Below are 19,756 nucleotides of genomic sequence, written 5' to 3'. Positions count from 1 at the left end.
TTCTCTGCAGGTCCCAAAATTACCCTCATATGTAAGAGCAACATGAGGAGAGAACACAGATTATAACATGTCTACTAAAAAAACAACAGCCTAGACCAGTGGATCTAAACCTTTTTGACTTTGGCTTTATTTGCATATTAATTTAAATTATTTTAATATATTATTAATAATTTATTCATTTAAATTTTGAATCATCCTGAGTTTTCAGCTGAGACAATCGGTAATTTGAGAAGAAGAAAAAAACACGGTAACACTTTACAATAAGGTTCATTAGTTAACATGAACTAAGAATGAACAATACTTCTTCAGCATTTATTAATATTAGTTCATATTAATTTCAACATTTACTAATACGTTATTAAAATCAAAGGTTGTATTTGTTAACATTAGTTAATGCACTGTGCACTTAACATGAACAAACAATGAACAGCTGTATTTTTTATTAACTAACATTAACAAAGATTAATAAATACTGTTACAAATGTATTGTTCATTGTTAGTTAATGTTAGTAAATACATTAACTAATGTTAACTAATGAACCTCATTGTAAAGTGTTACCAAAAATATGATCATAATTCACTTTTCATGGAAAAGACCATAAGACCACCAAGTAAAAAAGTACCTGAAACATTATTTAAGGCCAACAAGCGAAATCTAAGAACGAACATCATGGTGTGATGTCATTTCGTACAAAATCGGGCCAAAACGAAGTTTGTTTCATGAGTTCGAAACAGCTGGTTAAAGCGAACTTTCTGGAAAAGTTCACGCCTTAGGTCCGTGGTGATTACAAAATATAGGTAGGTGTACTCTGAGGCTCCATCTTTGGTGTGAAAATATTCTCCCGTTCATTTCTTCTGTTCAGTCCGTCGAGGTCGGACAGCCGCGAGAAACATGAACACACTGGAGAGCTGATTAATAGTAGAAAATGAAGTAATTCTAATTGAAAGTTTCACTTTTTTTCATAGTTAATACAAAGTTCTGTCATGAAACTGTAGATGGCGCAGGCTGATAAGTCCTAAACTCAATCTGCTTGCAATCACATCATTATCTATAGGGCACAGCTGATTGTTTCCTGATGTATCAGTAGCCAATGAGCTTGTGTGCTCAACCTTTAAATACTTGGGCAGCATTTGCCTTAGAAGTGCAGTGCGCTTTCAGAAACCCTCCAACTTCCCCAGCTCCACCTGTATAGATCTGCTACGCACTGTTGTGCCTGAATGCGTTCATTGACCGATAGTTCATGAACTCGTTCATATTTTGGGCGAACGTGAACTGAACGTACTGTATTACTGCCTGATGAAAGTTACTGTGAACTCGTTCATTCTGGTGTCTGTGAACGGCACGCTCTCTCAGGTTAACTTCGTAGAGCCTTCCAGGCGAAAACCCGGCTAACACACACCCTAAACAGGCCTTAATATGTAGTGGAAAAAACACCCAATCTGGCAACACCAGCCACCAGTGTCGCACCGCCGCATGCGTAATCAAAACAAAAAGCAGCATGTAGGCGACATCGCGGCAAAGCAGCAAGGAGGCGTCGTATGATCATTTAAACGAGGTCAGTGAGGATGGGAAAAATCTTACATATCTGGTATATTTTTCCAGGATTCCAGTATTCCTTTTTAGTATGTACTGCAATGGAATTTGAAATGGAAAATTATTAAAGTTGAAAAACATTTGCACCCTAAGGACTATTGTCCTGTTTTTCTTTTAATAAATCCTCATTAAAAAAGACCATTCAAGCAGCACGTTTTTCCTCATGGTTTTGAGAATATACTGTAGGGTTGAAAGCTGCAGCTGCTACTAGTGTGGACTGAATGGACAGCAACAAAGCGTCAAAGCAACTATGGGGAAATGCTGTCCCCTCAACGCTAATGTAAACCCTGGTTGGATAAGGATTCAAAATTGGATATGAAGATGAAATCTGACGCATAGCTTCAGTGTTAAAACTGATCAAATAATTGCTGTCTGTGGTTCTATATGGGCTGTGGCAATAATTTTGAAAAATAATAGCTCGCAGCAACATATGAAAAAAAAAAAAAAAACTATGAACTAGTGAACTAATTTGTGAACTGAACTTTGAAATAGTTCATGTAGAAAGTGAACTTTCCCAACACTGCTGCTATGGGGAATAGCACAGCAGCAGGTCGTTTGTGTATTAGCAGTAGCAAGTCCCGTACTTGATCTGCAACAGCAGCTGCGTACCAGATCTACTCCACCAAGACCAAACATATCAACATATCAACATATTACAATGCTAAACACACCGAAATGCAGAGCTGGTGAAAACATATCCACATCGCTATGATCAGATGCTTTCTTAACAACTGTTTTCTCACCGCTGTCATTTTTGTTGTGTGTTTATTTTGTTATTGAAAGGAAAGTCTGACAAAATATTAAAAATGAAATTTTCCACAAATTATGTATTGGGAGTAATGGGTTGTGATCACTGATCTATATAGAATGACGTCATTATATAGATCAGTGGTTGTGATAGGTTGGGTATGTGTTGAGAAAATGACCTGACCGAAAGCCTTTACAACTTACTAGCACAACCAACCCCAGCCCCATTATATTTTGCATCAAATTAAATATAGTTTACGCTGACAAAAATCTATAATTTACCGATTGGATTCCTTCACTGTGCCTATAAGGATCCACACACCGTAGTTTATGATTATCTCACCTTGAGGAAAGACAGGTTGCGGTTGCGTTCAATACTGGTGATCTCCAGATTACCCATGACCACCTCACAGTTCTCATAGAACTTCCGAAGAGTCTTATACTGCTGGTCCAAATCAGACAGCGTGCTGAGCTTGTTATCAGTGCCAGGACACACTGCAGAGGAGAAAGAGAGAGAGAAACAGGTAAAGGACAGAAAAATAAGAGATGGATCAAAGCAAATTAATCCTTCATAATGTATTGGCTTGCATAAATTGCAAGCTTTGAATAACTGCAACTATGAAAGACAATAAAAGAAGTAAAAAACAAACCCCAAAAATATTTGGAAACTTTCCAAAGCAGCATTAGCTTCTCTAAACAATGTGTGGAATGTCCTCAGGACACAATCATAAATCTTTTTCTCCATATGGGCGCTCCAGCATCGCACATATTGTGTGAAATGACACAGGTCATTACTTTAAGAAAGTAATTAGCCAAATTAGTGAGCGAAGGTTCATGTGTGTTTGCGCTTCCACTGACCTGCTTTTGCAACGCTAAACATCTGCCATGCACAACAACCAGATAAAATAGACTTTTTTTTTTTTTTTTTTATTAAAAAAAAGCCTGTGTGCCTGGCAACAGCGTTACCATCAGCTTCTCTTTTCATTTTTGTCCAACTGAGCACCGAGGGCTGTTCGGCAGGTTTTAATGAAGTATTTGATGAGTGATTGTTTCACTGATCCCAGACACTAAACCTTGCGTGGAATCTCAGAGATGCCAGGCTTCATTCATGCATATCAAAAACTCTTCTGGCTTTGTTTCAGTTTGGAGTGACTCATCACAGTAACATTCACTCATATGATAAACTGATGGGGTCTTCATGCACCTTTTTGCCAAAATGATGCATGACTTGTAGTACAGTAATTATATTGTGAAAATATCCACATTTAATGAAATATTAAAAAGCTTATATTTTCTTTACAGTAAAACACACTGAAGAAGTGCGCACAATTAGACCAAGGTCATTTTGATGTCAATTTTGGTTACATTTTTCTCTTTTTTTATGTCTTTGAATGGACCCAAAAATGCTCTGCATGTCTTTTGGACATCATGTGAATAATAAAATGCAACTACTGTAACAATATGGTATGTGTCATGATCCCGGCCTGTGTTCCCCTGTCTTGTGTTGGAAGTAGAATTCTGTTCCTTTTGTTCCTATATTCAGTTTCTGTGTTAGGTTTTGTAGACCTTCAAACTATAATTAATTTCCCCTCCAGGGAGCCATGACGGCTGGTTCGGGTATGGACAGGAGTGAATCAGGAGCTGGTGACAAGTAGCCCCCCACCCAAAAAAATCCTTTGGGGCTCCACACAGTCCTCCACCTCTCTTACTGTGAAAATGGAACCACTCAGCATCAGCGCATAGTCCATATAGTTACTAAAGGACTACAAAACCTAATCTGTCACTTGGCAAAATGTGGCCAGAAACATAACTTTTGCTTACTTTTGTATGTTTACTGTAGTAGCTACTGTTTCTATTTCTAAGCCGTGTGGAGAACCAGTGGAGAAGTATTGTTTTGGTGTGTATGTGTGTATGGTATTAGTGATGATTTCCGGGGACAGTGATGAGTCTTGGCTGAAGGAGCTGTGAGGGCTAACAGGCACAGGAACAGACAGGCCCCTTTAACCCTGGCAGAGGTGTCAGACTTGACATGCAATTAAATACACCTATTTCCACCCATCAAACACCTTCCTGGGTCCAGCCTGAACCATCTGCTACATCAGCTGGCCCATGCCTGCCGAGCACCACAGAGAGGATTATTGTAAATGTGTGTGAGTAGAAAGTACATATCCAATGATTCCTGTGAAAATGCTTTTGTTCCTGTATGAAACACATGGCCATTAGTTTCCTTTGGCAGGAAATACTCACTATGTCACTTTTGCATCAGTGTTCATTAATACCAAAGCAAGTCTCTTTACATTTCTAGTTCTTGAGGTTGTTTTCCGCAGTAAGAGATATAAAGAATACACATATAAAATATATGTATAATATTTGATCTATTTTTACCGTAGTAATAATAATAATAATATATAACAAAGATTATAAAATAATTACATTTATAACAAATATTTAATATTAACTAATAATAAATAAATAAAATAAAGTAATATTACATAAAAAAATACTAAATTAATTATGTTGATAGCAATAACAAAGATCAATTTAATGCTAGCCAGCTAGTGCTCAAAAACCTGCTTGAACAGTGGGAAGAAATATGAAAAATTGATTTAAAGGCTGATCAATAACTAAGTCTATATTTGTGATGTGGTTATAGCTTTATGTGGCCACTGGGCAGGAGGTGATGCTGTAAGGGAAGGAGATAGTAATAAGGAGTAATTGAACGCTGGAGGAGAACTTTAGATGAACAAGTAAGGAATAATTGACGACGGGCCGTTGAGTTTTTAGAAAAATAACGCACACCCGAGGTGGTAATGCAGGAACGACACAAAGCGGAGTGTGCATTATTTGTCAGTAATATGGCCATTAGTATACTAAGGTTACCACGCCTCAAAACATTGTTCAGATCATGTATTTCAAGACACGTGTCAGGTTTTTGTCCTTAATTTCTTACGCATCTAATCCCATGCCTCTGTCATTTTAGAGCTAGTAATGAAGGCTTAAGTCACTGATAGCAGACTAATGCAGTTATTAATGCAGTTATATATATATATATATATATATATATATATATCTATAGAGAGAGAGAGAGAGAGAGAGAGAGAGAGAGAGAGAGAGAGAGATTAAGCATTTACCAAAAACATGTCAATAATTTGTTGCTTTTATCCTATTGTTTACTATATTTATTTGCTTGGTCAGTGTCGTTGTGTGTTTTGGTTCTTTTGCTGTTTTAGTCTATGAAGACCTTTGAAATAACTGAAATCATTTGGCGGAGTGATATGTTATGCGGTCAATACCTGCCTGGAACTACTTTAGCCGTGCGTTTCCCTGAAAATAATTTCAAACCTTAGAATGTTCGTCAACCAATCAGATTGAAGCATTCAACTGCCCCATAGTATAAGTGGCAAATAAATGGACCGTTTCTAAAATTAACCCTGCTATTTTAAGACATTCCACAATTTTAAAAAAACTACAAACTACAACAGCATTAAGATGTAATGAGAAAGACAAAATAAACAAATAATAAACAAATCCATTCATGACAGTTCTCACTTATTTTAATGAATCAGAGAGTAAAATAATAGTTATGTTAGGTTTAAAGTTAGCACATACACACACACACACACACACACACACACACACACACACCCCGCTGTGCGCAAGGAGCCTCTGCCTATTGTACTTAATGTTGTGAGCACGTCTATTCCATTGACTCCTGGAATTCCTGCATGGAATCGCTGCCAAGAGAAACTAAATGAATAAAGCCTACTGTGCTACTCATGGAGGACTCATTCATGGCAGGACTAATTTACTTCACAGAAAGCAGATATGGCGGGCAAATGAGGACACCTTTTCTTTGCCCTTTTCCATTTAAGTAATGACATTGCTGGACCATGGAGATCAGGACCACAGTGGGGGAAAAACACTAATTTCTGGTGAATCCATCTTAATATGAACACGAATGGCATACACGCATATGCTCAGGGTGAGACTAGAAACCCAAGATGTAAATACTTCTTCATCCATCAAGTTGACAATTTTTGAGAAAAGAGACAAGTTTGTCTTGTGGTGGGCAGCACCTATAAACAGACACTTTTAAGAGTTGTTTCTTTACTCAAAACTATGTTCAGAAAGAAGTCCTAAAAAGTTTTTGTTTCCAAAGTATTCGTATAAATGCAGCTGTCTAAAACTGGAACCCGAAAACTTCTTTTTTCTCCCCTTTTCTCCTAACTTTTAGAACTGCATACAATCAAACAAACATTCAAAAAATCCCTGAGATCTGTGAGTAAGGATCTGTATGACATCATTACAGAGCTAACGGAGAACCTTACCAGGACTGATGGGGTGACAGAGGAAAACATTACTGCTGATGTCATTATAATGCCCCTCATCATCTAGCTCAGTCTTGATGGTACAACAAATCTCTTTTTTCTCTCTTACAAATGGCAAGGCTTTACTGAAGCACCTCTCAAATGTCGGAGTCACCTTTTACTCAATTCTGATTCTTCACCATCTGTCTGTCTGTTATTCCACGACAACAACCAATACAACTTTATGTAGCAAGTACCCATAAGTAGGATCATTTCGCAGTGAGGTCTTGCATCACCCTGAAGGGGTTTCTTTTGCATAACAATCTGCTGACTGTACACTATCCCATAGCCTTGCAGTGCCCCCCTTTTTATAACTGCAGACACCCCTTACCCCCCAGTTTGGGAACCATTAGTCTATGATCGCAAAGCATATGCACACACAGTATTTGGTGATTTTATATGAATCATATTTAGCATTACAATAAGATCATTTTTTACTTTTACTTGGAATTAGTAGGTAGATCTGGTATTGGAAATGGGTAAATACGTACAATAGCATCATTCTGGTACAGTGATGATGTTAAATGGAATACAGTACTTGGAATTCATAGAATATGCTTATAATTGACAACCACGCTGTCTATCATTATCATAGTATTTGAAAGAAAAAAGAAAGATATTTTTCAGCATCATTACTCCAGTCTTCAGTGTCACATGATCCCTCAGAAATCATTCTAATATGCTGATTTGGTGCTCAAGAAACATTTCTTATTATTATCAGCATTGAAAACAGTTGTACTGCTTAATATTTTTGTGGAAACCGTAATACTTTTTTTTTTACAGGAATCTCTGATAAATAGAAAGTTTAAAAAAAAACAGTATTTATTTGAAATAGAAATCTTTTGTAACATTATAAAAACATTTACAGCAGTTTTTGATCAATTCTATGAATCAATGATGAATCAATGTGTAAATTTATAAAAAAAAAACAAAAACAAAAAACAAAAAACAAACACTTTCCAGGTTTTCTCTTCACTAAAAACACACCATAGTACCATAGTACTTGTTTTGTAAAATAACATTTTGGTTAATCAAATATAAGACAACGTCTACATTTCCTTTCTTGCTAAGACTCCCTCGTTCCTTCTAATGAACTAACACTTAAAAAAAAAAAATATATATATATATATATAAATAGGCCCAAATATGTGTGATCATTTCCACAATGTACAATGACACAAGTGTTTTCTGTGCTGCTGTGAATCACTATCATCTCTTTAATATAAAACCCTTTTCATCAAATTGATTATCCGGTTCTTCTGGATTTCTCAGCGAGCAGCGAGGCATCACCTGCTGGTGAGACACAGGTGGAAGAGATTTGTATTAAGCAGACAGAGGATTTAATGACTCGTCCCAGTCAATTTCCTGCAGCCGTTCTCTTCTTATAACCCTGAAAAGAGTTTTGCACTTAATGTAGCCCAGCTACATTAACAGCTCATGTCGCCTGATCCTGTAGACGGGATACAGATAAACAGCTTGACAGAACATATGCTGATACTCTTCTTGATGAATGCTTATGCATGCACTGAGTATGGGAAATTTTATCTAACAACCACTATCGGAAATAGTAGAGGAGTTACAAGCAATGCTAGTCACTGCAGGAATATGCTGAGATCTTTACAATTTAAAGGTGAAGTATGTAGTTTGTGACTGCGACACTAGAGACACCTAGCGGAATTACAAAAATAAAGCATATTTTGCAAACGCCCCTTTTGCACGCCATGTCTTCCCAAATCACAAACACAGCTTTTACGGCTGCTCGTGAAGGCATGTCTCAACATGTAAAAGTAGACTATACGTTCAAGAAAAGGTCCAACATATTAGGAGTTCTTTTAGCTGTGTTGATATGTGTCATTAAAAAAGCAATTGAGCTAACATTCTGTCTAGAGCGAACACAAACGTCTTGCTTAAAATAGACCCATTTACTAATTTTAGACATGACGTGCCACAACTGTTTGAGGCTGTCTACACTGGACAGTGGACACGTCAAAGTAAACAATAAAAACATGCGTGATACTGAAGCGTCCATTGTAGCACGGTGTATTGTAATGCCCCGTTCGCTTGTATTTGTTCATGACCTGTTTAATCTTTAAAGGGGTGGTAAAATGCCCTTTTCACAAGATGCAAAATATATCTATGATGTCCCCAGAGTGTGTGTGTGAAGTTTTAACGCAAAATACCCCACAGATATTTTATATAGCAAGTTAAAGTTGTCACTTTTTGAGGGTTTGCAAAAACGCACCGTTTTGTGCCTGGCCCTTTAAATGCAAATGAGCTGCTGCAGAGGGCGGGGTTTCAAGAGACACACTAAAATGACAGAAACTTTTCTGCCTTTAATGTTAAAACGGAGTCAGACAAAGATGGAGAGACTCAAGAAGAAGTGACAACATGTAGAATGCAACAGGACGTCTCTGAATGGCAGAGCCGGACAGTTAAGGAGTACATTTACTTGAGTACAGTACTTAAGTACAATTTTGAGGGATCTGTACTTTACTCGAGTATCATTATTGGGGAGTACTCATGACTTTACTCAAGTACATTTGAGAGGCAAATATTGTACTCTTTACTCCGCTACATTTCTATCCATAACCGTGAGTACCCGTTACTTCTGCAAAAAAGGAAAAAAGAAAAATCTCGGAAACCCTCAATTTGTTGTTTCCCTCTCAAACGTGATTGGATTGTGCAGGCGCCACTGATTGGGACAGCCTATCAGCGATCACCTTCAGCTTTCCGCCAAAGTCAACTCCACGGTCAGATTTAGATAAGAGACGAAACCATGGACGAAACAATGGATGAAGACGCAGCAGGTCCATCCCGGGAATGTGCCAACCCGTGGCCCCACCTCGCCAGACTATTTCAATTTTCTGAACAAGTTAATGATAGTTTTCGCTTCAAGTGTTTGCTGTGTTTACCAATGTAAGCACTGTGGCAGTAGTAATGCAATATTTAGAAAATGTACTCTTGTACTCTTGATACTCAAGTACTTTTAAAAACAAGTACTTCAGTATTTTTACTTAAGTAGACATCTGACTGTAGTACTTTTACTTGTACTTGAGTAAAATGTAGCAAGGGGTATCTGTACTTTTACTCAAGTAATGAAGCTGTGTACTCTGTCCGCCTCTGCTGAATGGTTAGTTGATGAATATATGTTGCTGATGTGGAGTTAACTATCTTCAATAAAGATATTCTGTCATGATAAATCTATAAATCGCTCATATAGGAACTGTTGTGAGATGCACACAGAGTGACTTTCTATTGCATGTGAAAAGATGGATGCTAAAGTTTGAGCTGACTCACAAATGTACTCTTATACAACAACTTTTCCTCTTCTCAACATGGACTGCATGTTCCCGGGGGCGGGGTTTATGTAAATTCTAGGGTTAGTGATGTCACTAACCCGGGAGGAATGTCCTGTAGTCCCAACCAGCCGTTTGTTGTAGTCCTTTTCTTTAAAAGCAAATATCTTCCTTTGCTTTGAACTTTGAGTATTGTAACTTTGCAGATGTTGTTTATGCTCAAACAGCAACATTACACACTAACTAAAGTTAGAAAAGTGAAATCATAATCAACCACCCCTTTAAAGGTCTGTAAACCGAAGCTGAATGTCTTTTTATTTGTAATGCGTCGGTCATTGTCCCACACTGGCTAAACAGCCTCTGGCTCCGCCTGCTAGGGTAGCCACACCCAAAACTCTTGCTATTGGTTGAGCTTGTAAGTGATTGACAGGTCTGAATGGACCGCTCTCAGTGTTTCGATGGTGCCTGGAGGGCTCAGTGTTTACACTATCTGGGGAGATAACCCCATGAATAGTAATCAATGTAAAATAAGCTGGGTTAAGAGAATGTATTATAACATAAAAAAAACCTTACATACTTCACCTTTAACCCCTTAACTGTCACCATCTCTCTAGTGGGCCGCTTGCCGCTTTTTTATTGCCGTTTTTATCACATATTTTAGTAATAATCATCATATATAAACACTCAAAATTCATCCTTAAAATTAGACATTCCGTTACCCTGGAAACAGTACTTTGAAATCTTTTAGCGGGCTCCCCCTAGTGGGTGGTGTCATGTTTCATATTGCAAAATGTATTTTATCATCAAAACTTTTTCGACAAAACACATTTTCGTCAGAAAGGTCTGAGAATCAAGGTTCTACGTATATATATATATTTTTTAGTACAGTACATTTTCTAAATTTAAACCTCTATAACCTTTTTTACACCTCAATTTTTTTATGTGCTTTCCAAAGCATTCATGAATTACAGTCATTTCATTTTGGAAAGTGCATTTTCACGTCTATGCTGAAAAAGAAGGGTGATAGTTAAGGGAAGCCCTACTGACAGCATCTGTGGCAACAATAAAAAATAAATAAAAAAAATCTGTAATGCACAAAAAAAGAAAAGAAAAAAGCTTGAATATGAGTTTAAATAATTTGAGCTCAGGAACTATAGCAACAGTACATCAAGTCCATTTTCCATTTCCTTTCTATACCAAATTAAATTAATTATAACATTTTAGCACACATTAACGTTAAATTTCCAAAACTGTAAATAGTTATCAGTTTAAACATTTATTTGGTCTAAATGATGCTGCAGTGCTTGCAATAATATCATTTAGAGACATTTCTTCACACAGCCGTGTAATGAAACCGCACTATTAATTAGTTACTATCACAAAACATCTGGGTATTCTGATTCTTGATGAACACTCATCTTCTGTGTGGTTTTGATGCATTTTGAGTGTTATAACATTTAATGAGCCTTTGCATTGACTCAGACACAGATGTCCACAGAACACACGCTGTGATACCTCGCAGTCATTGAAATTATCATTCATTCCAATGTCGGTCATCTTTGTAAAGGAATAATATGTGCATAGTTTTCCAAGGCGCCCCTCATCCGTATTAAATATTTTGGAATACTAAATACGGCCACTGATATGCATTTGTTCTCTTTTTGTTCTATTTTTATTATCTGTGTCTCGTCACTGTCATTCTGTTTGTGCTGTGGAAGCTTCTGTCACCAAAACAGATTCCTCGTATGTGAATAAAGCTCTTTCTGATTGTGATTCTGATAAGTAAGTACATTATGCTGTAAATAAATGATCTAAAACTTCTTATGACAGGATGCATTTACTTAGTAAGCAGCTGCATAATATATCAAGGTTTGTTTTACATTTTGAATGTAAGTGTATTTTGTCTTACATGCACCAGAAGATTTTTGTCACTTCTTTTTAACTGTTAAATCTGTCAGTGCAGTAAGAACAATTTACACTTGTATTAAAGATTAATTCTCTAAAAGTCTCAATATATTATGCAGTGTTGCTTCTCTAGTAAAGTTATCTTGTTTGACTCTTGTTGGATTTTTTTATTTTTAACTGAAAAAAATTGACTGTATGAAATAAATTTACACAAAACACACAAAAATTTTTTTTTAAATTAGATGTTCTATATAAAATAAACATAAAAGCTTATGTGAAGCTTATTATTCTACACAGTCATTTCACTAAATGTAATTTATTAAAAGTTTTAACGTTTTAACACAATATTCGGATCATAATTAGTGTTCCCTGCACGAAATGGCTTATTTCTACTATTGAAAATACCACAATGTGGTCTACACTGATTACCATGGTAGTTTCTGCCCAAAATACTTACGTTTCAAAATCAAGTCAAGTCACATTTATTTATATAGCACTTTATGCAATTGAACAATTCATAGTCATAAACAGGGAAAATTAAAGTGTTAATGTTGCAAAATTTCATCAGTCATGAAACAACTTCGATTCAGCTAAAGCAGCTCAACAGAAAACTAAATATTATTACTCAGTTCAGCTCAGTAACAGTGTAGCTTAGATGTCCATCAATTATGAAATGAATTCAATTAAGATATAAAGCAGCTCTAGAGAAGGCGATAGTTTCATTATTGATCAGAGAGAAGAAACAATTTCTGCTAAATGTTTGCCTATTTAAAGGTGACCTAGTATGCCCTTTTTCAAAGTCTTAATTTAGTTTTGGGGCTCTACTAGAATAGGGTTTCATGCTTGAACGTAAAAAAAAAAAAAAAAACCTCTTATTTTTCACATATTTTACATTATTGCCATAGCAGTCTGTCAGTAGCGTTCTGTTTCGTTCCTGTCTCAATGAAGCTCCTCCTTCCAAAGAGTGCAATGTACTCTGATTGGTCGGCTGGACCAGTGTGCTGTGATTGGTCAACCGCTTTGAGCTTGTTTTGGAAATTTCACGCCCCTTTACCATAACCGCGAGTTTCAACACACCTCAACCAAGCCCTGCCCCCTTCATTTTGTGAATTCCTTGGGCGGAAATTATTTAAATGAGGGATTTTGTGACGTCTATGTTCCTGGAAGAAAACTCAAGACTACAATCAAGGCGTTTCAGAGATTTCAGAAACAGTGCGCACTGATATCGAGAATAACTGCCTTCGGATTTAAGAATACAAGCTTGAATAGGTCATTAAATAGTTCTCCTCATTATGGAAGTTTTCTTCTATACTGAAATATTTCTGAGAGCTGACCTTTCTGAGATTACTGAGAGGTGGTATAAAGCACTTTTAGACAATCCTTTGAACATCAGGCTCCTGCTTTGATTTCCAAATCCATCATGTCATTTAGAACAAGATTAAGGCCATTGAGAGTAGAAGATGAAAACAAAGCAGCGGCCATAATGCTTTACTTACATGGCTGTTGCCTTTCTAATAGATGTTATTTATCTGCAAATCACACATTATAACTACAAAATATCCCATTGCTATCATCACAGGATACTTCAGCATAACACAACAGCAAAATGTGATGCCATTAAAGTGTGGAATTTATAGGAATATGAACTGAAATAACCATGTGGTGATACAGTCCAGTGAAAAGAGCAACACAGTATGCCACACTTACAGCTCAATGTATTCTGAGCCTTTCGAATCTTGTGGATCTTGCAGAAAATGTTCTAAGAGTCGGGCAGCTACTGCTCTTTGCCTCTGATCTCTCAATGCCATCCAAAAAAATCCCCACAACAGAAAGCATGAGGCTGATTCCTGCCTTGCAGTGCCTTGTACCTTAAAATAATGTTTCCAAAATCGTTTCAGTGGTTCATCAACTCGTAACAGGGTGAACGGCACTTCTGCATTCGCTTTGCGGCCCTTTATCGGCTATAACCGCACTATGCAAGTTTGCCAGATCGGGTAGCGGATCTGTAGTTCGAATGAGACATAAGAAACTACAAATTTGACTTGCTTTATGGCAAAAAAATAGCAAGCAATGTCATTATTTTGTTTTTCTTCATTTCTGATGTCGCAATACATCACACTTTCATAAAATCATGCAACATACTCTACCTTGTCTTTGGACATAGTTATTTCCAAAGCTGGATAAACAAATAGCGTGCGTGCAACGGTAGGCTAAATTATTTACAACAGCAGTAATGGACAATTCTGCTTCCAACCTGTAGGGGGACCAAAGTGGAAAAGTGCTTTGGTGTTGCTTTAAACAGTCAACTAATCCACTTCTGTCTGAAGGCCAACAGTTCAGACTGGCATATCTTTACCAGGTGTTCCACCAACAGTAATATTCAGAACAATAAATATATAGGCGAGATTCATACCAATACCTGCAGATAATAATATTCAGTGTTGGGCCACATCCAAACCTAAATGATTCAATTAGCTGAAAGCACTTTCTGAGGGTAATCTGTAATCTCTATTCCTTAATGGAAATCCTAAAATAGTTTGTTAGTCTATGTAGTCTTATCCCTTGATATACACTCACCTAAAGGATTATTAGGAACACCATACTAATACTGTGTTTGATCCCCTTTCACCTTCAGAACTGCCTTAATTCTACGTGGCATTGATTCAACAAGGTGCTGAAAGCATTCTTTAGAAATGTTGGCCCATATTGATAGGATAGCATCTTGCAGTTGATGGAGATTTGTGGGATGCACATCCAGGGCACGAAGCTCCCATTCCACCACATCCCAAAGATGCTCTATTGGGTTGAGATCTGGTGACTGTGGGGGCCATTTTAGTACAGTGAACTCATTGTCATGTTCAAGAAACCAATTTGAAATGATTCGAGCTTTGTGACATGGTGCATTATCCTGCTGGAAGTAGCCATCAGAGGATGGGTACATGGTGGTCATAAAGGGATGGACATGGTCAGAAACAATGCTCAGGTAGGCCGTGGCATTTAAACGATGCCCAATTGGCACTAAGGGGCCTAAAGTGTGCCAAGAAAACATCACCCACACCATTACACCACCACCACCAGCCTGCACAGTGGTAACAAGGCACGATGGATCCATGTTCTCATTCTGTTTACGCCAAATTCTGACTCTACCATCTGAATGTCTCAACAGAAATCGAGACTCATCAGACCAGGCAACATTTTTCCAGTCTTCAACTGTCCAATTTTGGTGAGCTCTTGCAAATTGTAGCCTCTTTTTCCTATTTGTAGTGGAGATGAGTGGTACCCGGTGGGGTCTTCTGCTGTTGTAGCCCATCCGCCTCAAGGTGGTGCGTGTTGTGGCTTCACAAATGCTTTGCTGCATACCTCGGTTGTAACGAGTGGTTATTTCAGTCAAAGTTGCTCTTCTATCAGCTTGAATCAGTCGGCCCATTCTCCTCTGACCTCTAGCATCAACAAGGCATTTTCGCCCACAGGACTGCCGCATACTGGATGTTTTTCCCTTTTCACACCATTCTTTGTAAACCCTAGAAATGGTTGTGCGTGAAAATCCCAGTAACTGAGCAGATTGTGAAATACTCAGACCGGCCCGTCTGGCACCAACAACCATGCCACGCTCAAAATTGCTTAAATCAGCTTTCTTTCCCATTCTGACATTCAGTTTGGAGTTCAGGAGATTGTCTTGACCAGGACCACACCCCTAAATGCATTGAAGCAACTGTCATGTGATTGGTTGATTAGATAATTGCATTAATGAGAAATTGAACAGGTGTTCCTAATAATCCTTTAGGTGAGTGTATATATAATTTATGCCTTTAATGATGTCTCTACTGAGCCCCTAAAGCGACATGGTGATGGAAAAAAATATGAGATGCTAGAAAAACAAAAAGTGTTGCGTTCCCTCGAGAAACTTTGCGTTCGCTCGCAAAACTTTTGTGTTCTTTGCAAGCGAACGCAAAGTTTCTCGGATGACCGCAGACATTTTGTGAGTGGACGCAATGTTTCTCGGGGAACGCAAAACATTTGTGAGACAAGAACGCAAAAGCATTGACATTATTTTTCCTCTCTACACTAGTCACTATACCATCAATATAGTGCCACTATACTAATCACAATAATAGCAAGATAAATCATTAGCTTAGTAATATATCATACTTTGTAGTTAGCAAGGAAACCAGTGTATTTATAATAGTTATGAATATATTGAGTTAATTTATTAGTTATATATTTATTTTTATATCAGTCTTAGTATTTTTATACTTAAACTTTTTTATTTCAGTTAGTTGCCAAGACAATCTCTCTAATTTTCCTTAAATTTTTAAGTTTAACTTTTTTTTATCTAATATTTATATATTTATTTTTTCATTCAACTTTATTTCAATTACCGAAAATGATTTGTAATAATTTTAGTTAACAATACCAGTTAGTGAACAAACTCCATCGCACACCTGCAAGTGATAGGTGCGTAGGATAATAAGACCAAACAGGTAGGTCGTTTCAACAGATAAGGAACTCCCGCACACTATCGTTACTTGCAATTTAAAATTGACTATAAAGACTATAAAAAGTTGACTAATAAAAAGACTATATATGACATTACAAAACTATTAAATATGACATTGCATATTTCTGATTGTACTATAATTTGCAATAATATCAGTCATTAGTGTTTTAATCATGGGTTTAGATTCATTGAATAAAGAGATTTTCTCCTCTGTGTGCAAGGCTTCATATTATTAAACATTATGAGCTTTATGCCTTGACCTGGACGTCTGACCTTAAACAGTGAATCAATAAATACAGAATGGGAGCAAATGAGTTGCGGAGTTCTCTGATATACGGTTATTACAGCGAGAGGCAATAATGAGCTCAATGGACTGAGAGTAATGACTCTTTCACTATCATTCATTGACTGACATTAAAACTTTGACACTGCCTTCACTTTTATTACCACAATTTCAGCACATTACAGAGAGAGAGGGTAAAATAATCAAAAGTTTGTCACAGGGCTCTATGAGTCCAAAATCAATAATTTGCCTAATTGTTTTTACATTTGTTATTTGAATCGTGAGGGTAGACGTTTTCAGCATGACATTGTATAATCATTGTATAATGGCTTAGATTAAGCCAGGACTAGGCCTTAGTTTAATTAGGACATTTTGGACAAGTTGCTTTCAGTTAAAACAGCTCAAACATGCTTTTTAGTCTGGGACTAGCCTTGTCTGTGGTTACTAATATACATAATTATAAGATTTATACAAATTCTCTGTGAAGTCCACTTAGCAGGACACTATCAAGTGATTGGAATGTATCCTGTTGAGAACAGCAGGACGTTCAATAACAGGAAGACCTCTGCAAATCAGCCTATCAGAGCTCATCTGAGATTGCTGCAATTTATGATTAATAATAATCAGCACACCTGGGTTAGAGGACAACTCCAACTACTTGTTCCAATCAAGTTTTCTTGCAAGGGGGGGGACAAAAGTTTGTAGTTTTAGTCTAAATGTGCAGTTGTCCAACAGTTTGTATTCATTAAAAACCAATCAGTAGAAGCACCACAGTTTTAACCAGGTTTGACACTGGACAATGGATAAAATGCATACACAGCAATTGAACGCATTAAACTTTTGATCCACACAAAATCTACAATAGAATGAAAAATCCTCAATTTGTGCCCTATACACGAAGCTCTTGCAGTTAGCTAACTAATGAGATTTCACCTTACAGAAATAATGTATTCAAATCATAAATGTGAGAGACGGAGATTCTCAACATCCATATGTTGCAGTGACCTCTCCTAGATGAAATGGAATTTCAATCCAGGATGGTTTGCAAATGTAGTCCAGTCCCCTGCCTACTAATCACAGCAAAGACTGCGTGTATTCATAAAGAGTATGTGTAATCACATGCATTTAGATGCAAATAATAAGAAAGCTATGAGGACAATAAAGTTTAAGAAAGAGGTGATTACAAATTCAGATGTCAGATGAGTTCAATTCACTTTCTTTAGACCCCAGGAAATGTACAAAGACAGAAAAATATATATATTATCTAGACTTTTATCTCCATAGGATAGAAAAATCACAAATGGGATCGTTTAAAGTCTAAACTGTTTCTCCTCGAAGCAGATCTCCAGCTTCTCATGAGAGAAGGCCTGTCAAGTTTCAGAAGAAATCTCTACAAACTGCTATGATCTGATTAAATACCAAAGTCTGCAAACAAACCTCAGAGAAACTCTATAAACTAAGAAATTTCTCTAATTTCTCATCAAATTCTCCCAGGACCAAATGGGCTATGGTTGCTATGCTATCCACAATAATATTACAGCTCTATTTATTTGGAGCACTTTTTTTTTCCCACCACATCAAGAGGGCCATTTGGGACAAGACCAACCACTGCTTCAGGGTCATTCTGGAACATTTTCTCTGAGCTAATCACCTAAGGCTGAACTTTATCTTCATAATAATAATAATAAAAATCTACTCATGAAGTTAACGTGATTACTCTGATGACGTGTTTAGTGGCGTGAGGGCGGGACAACCTGTCACTCACATGAGATTGACCAATAGCAGACCACAACCATCCAATCAATTTCCCATGAACAAAATCAAGCCCCGCCACACATTTGTTTTCCTTCTTCACAAAGTTGTTTCACTCAGATATATGTTGCAATAGGGAAGGAAAAAAAACCCTCTCAACTTTCATTTCAAGTCGACTTTAAATGCTGGAAAACCTAATGATGCAAGTATCCTACAATAAAGTTGTAAGTAGTAAAATAATGTTGCGAATGTGTTAGTTAAACATCATTAAATGCAGAATGGGTACCCTACCTTGTCATTTGATATGAAGGAAAAGAAAAGAAACAACAACTTGATGCAAGTAATGCTGCAAGTAATATCTCAAACATCAAATGTAAAAACACATTTTACCTTTTGTGATTTAAGTGTCAAGTTTCACAAACAGGGCTTAGATTAAGCCAGGATTAGGCCTTAGTTCAATTAGGGCATTTAAGTAGCTTTTACAAACATACCTTAGAAAAAAAACATAAAAAAAGATAATGCTTGTATAGTACAAGATAATGTTTTTTTTTTTTTTTTTCTACAATGTATGTGTGTAGGGTGAATGTGTTCAATTCAGGCGGAATTCCAAAATATGCCTTAGAGTGGAAGAGGTTAAAGGTCAGTATGTTTCACCGCTAGATGTCGCTTAACAATAACAGAGAGGAAACATGAAACAGCTATACAATGACTTTTGACATTTATACTGTATGGTGTTCGTAAACACTTATTCTGCCAGAAAACGCTTCAATCAAAAATCATCTTCCTGCCCTAGAGCAGTATACAACATTTCTCATATGATTCATGATATCCTGATATGTGAAAGCCAAAGAGTTCCTCTGAGCACAGACGAGTGTGACCGTGTACTATTTTCCCAAACAGTTAATATTCTGCTTATGCACACAGGAGCCTGCCTCTCATTAGGGGAGCGCAGGAGACAGGTAGATTAAAATTAATTGGTGTATGTTGTGGCAATCTCCACACATGCACAAAGCCTGGAGAAAGTGGGAGACTGCTGTCAAAACAGATACAGGGCAACACGGAGCCTGTGCCATTTATCAGCCTGCTACTACAGCCTTATCGGCTGAGGGCCGAACCCAAGGGGCCTGAGTCTGACTCTGACTAGCAAGCAGCAAGTTTCAAGCTGCTGTGTGAGTCAATGAGCAATGTGTGAACCATGAAACCATTTAAGAAATTATGGAAGTGAATGGATGATATTTAAGGCCTGTAATTAGGTTTTTTTTTACTTTAGTTGGAACTTTCAAGAGTCTTAACAATCCTCTTTTTATATGACCT

At 37.1% G+C, this 19,756-nt stretch overlaps 1 protein-coding gene across 1 annotated transcript in view; it reads right to left on the bottom strand.

Moving 5' to 3' along the window:
- LOC311286854 (receptor tyrosine-protein kinase erbB-4-like) overlaps positions 1-19,756 on the bottom strand; it is a 151,052-nt gene that overhangs the window by 65,283 nt on the left and 66,013 nt on the right. The window contains exon 2 of the mRNA XM_084403290.1: positions 2,685-2,836. Coding sequence (XP_084259416.1) covers positions 2,685-2,836 — 152 coding nt within the window. The remainder of the gene's footprint in view (positions 1-2,684; positions 2,837-19,756) is intronic.

Source organism: Rutilus rutilus, assembly GCF_951802725.1.
Source record: "Rutilus rutilus genome assembly, chromosome: 2".
NCBI lineage: Eukaryota > Metazoa > Chordata > Actinopteri > Cypriniformes > Leuciscidae > Rutilus > Rutilus rutilus.
Note: the sequence above shows the minus strand (reverse complement) of the source record. Positions and strands in the feature narration are given on the sequence as shown.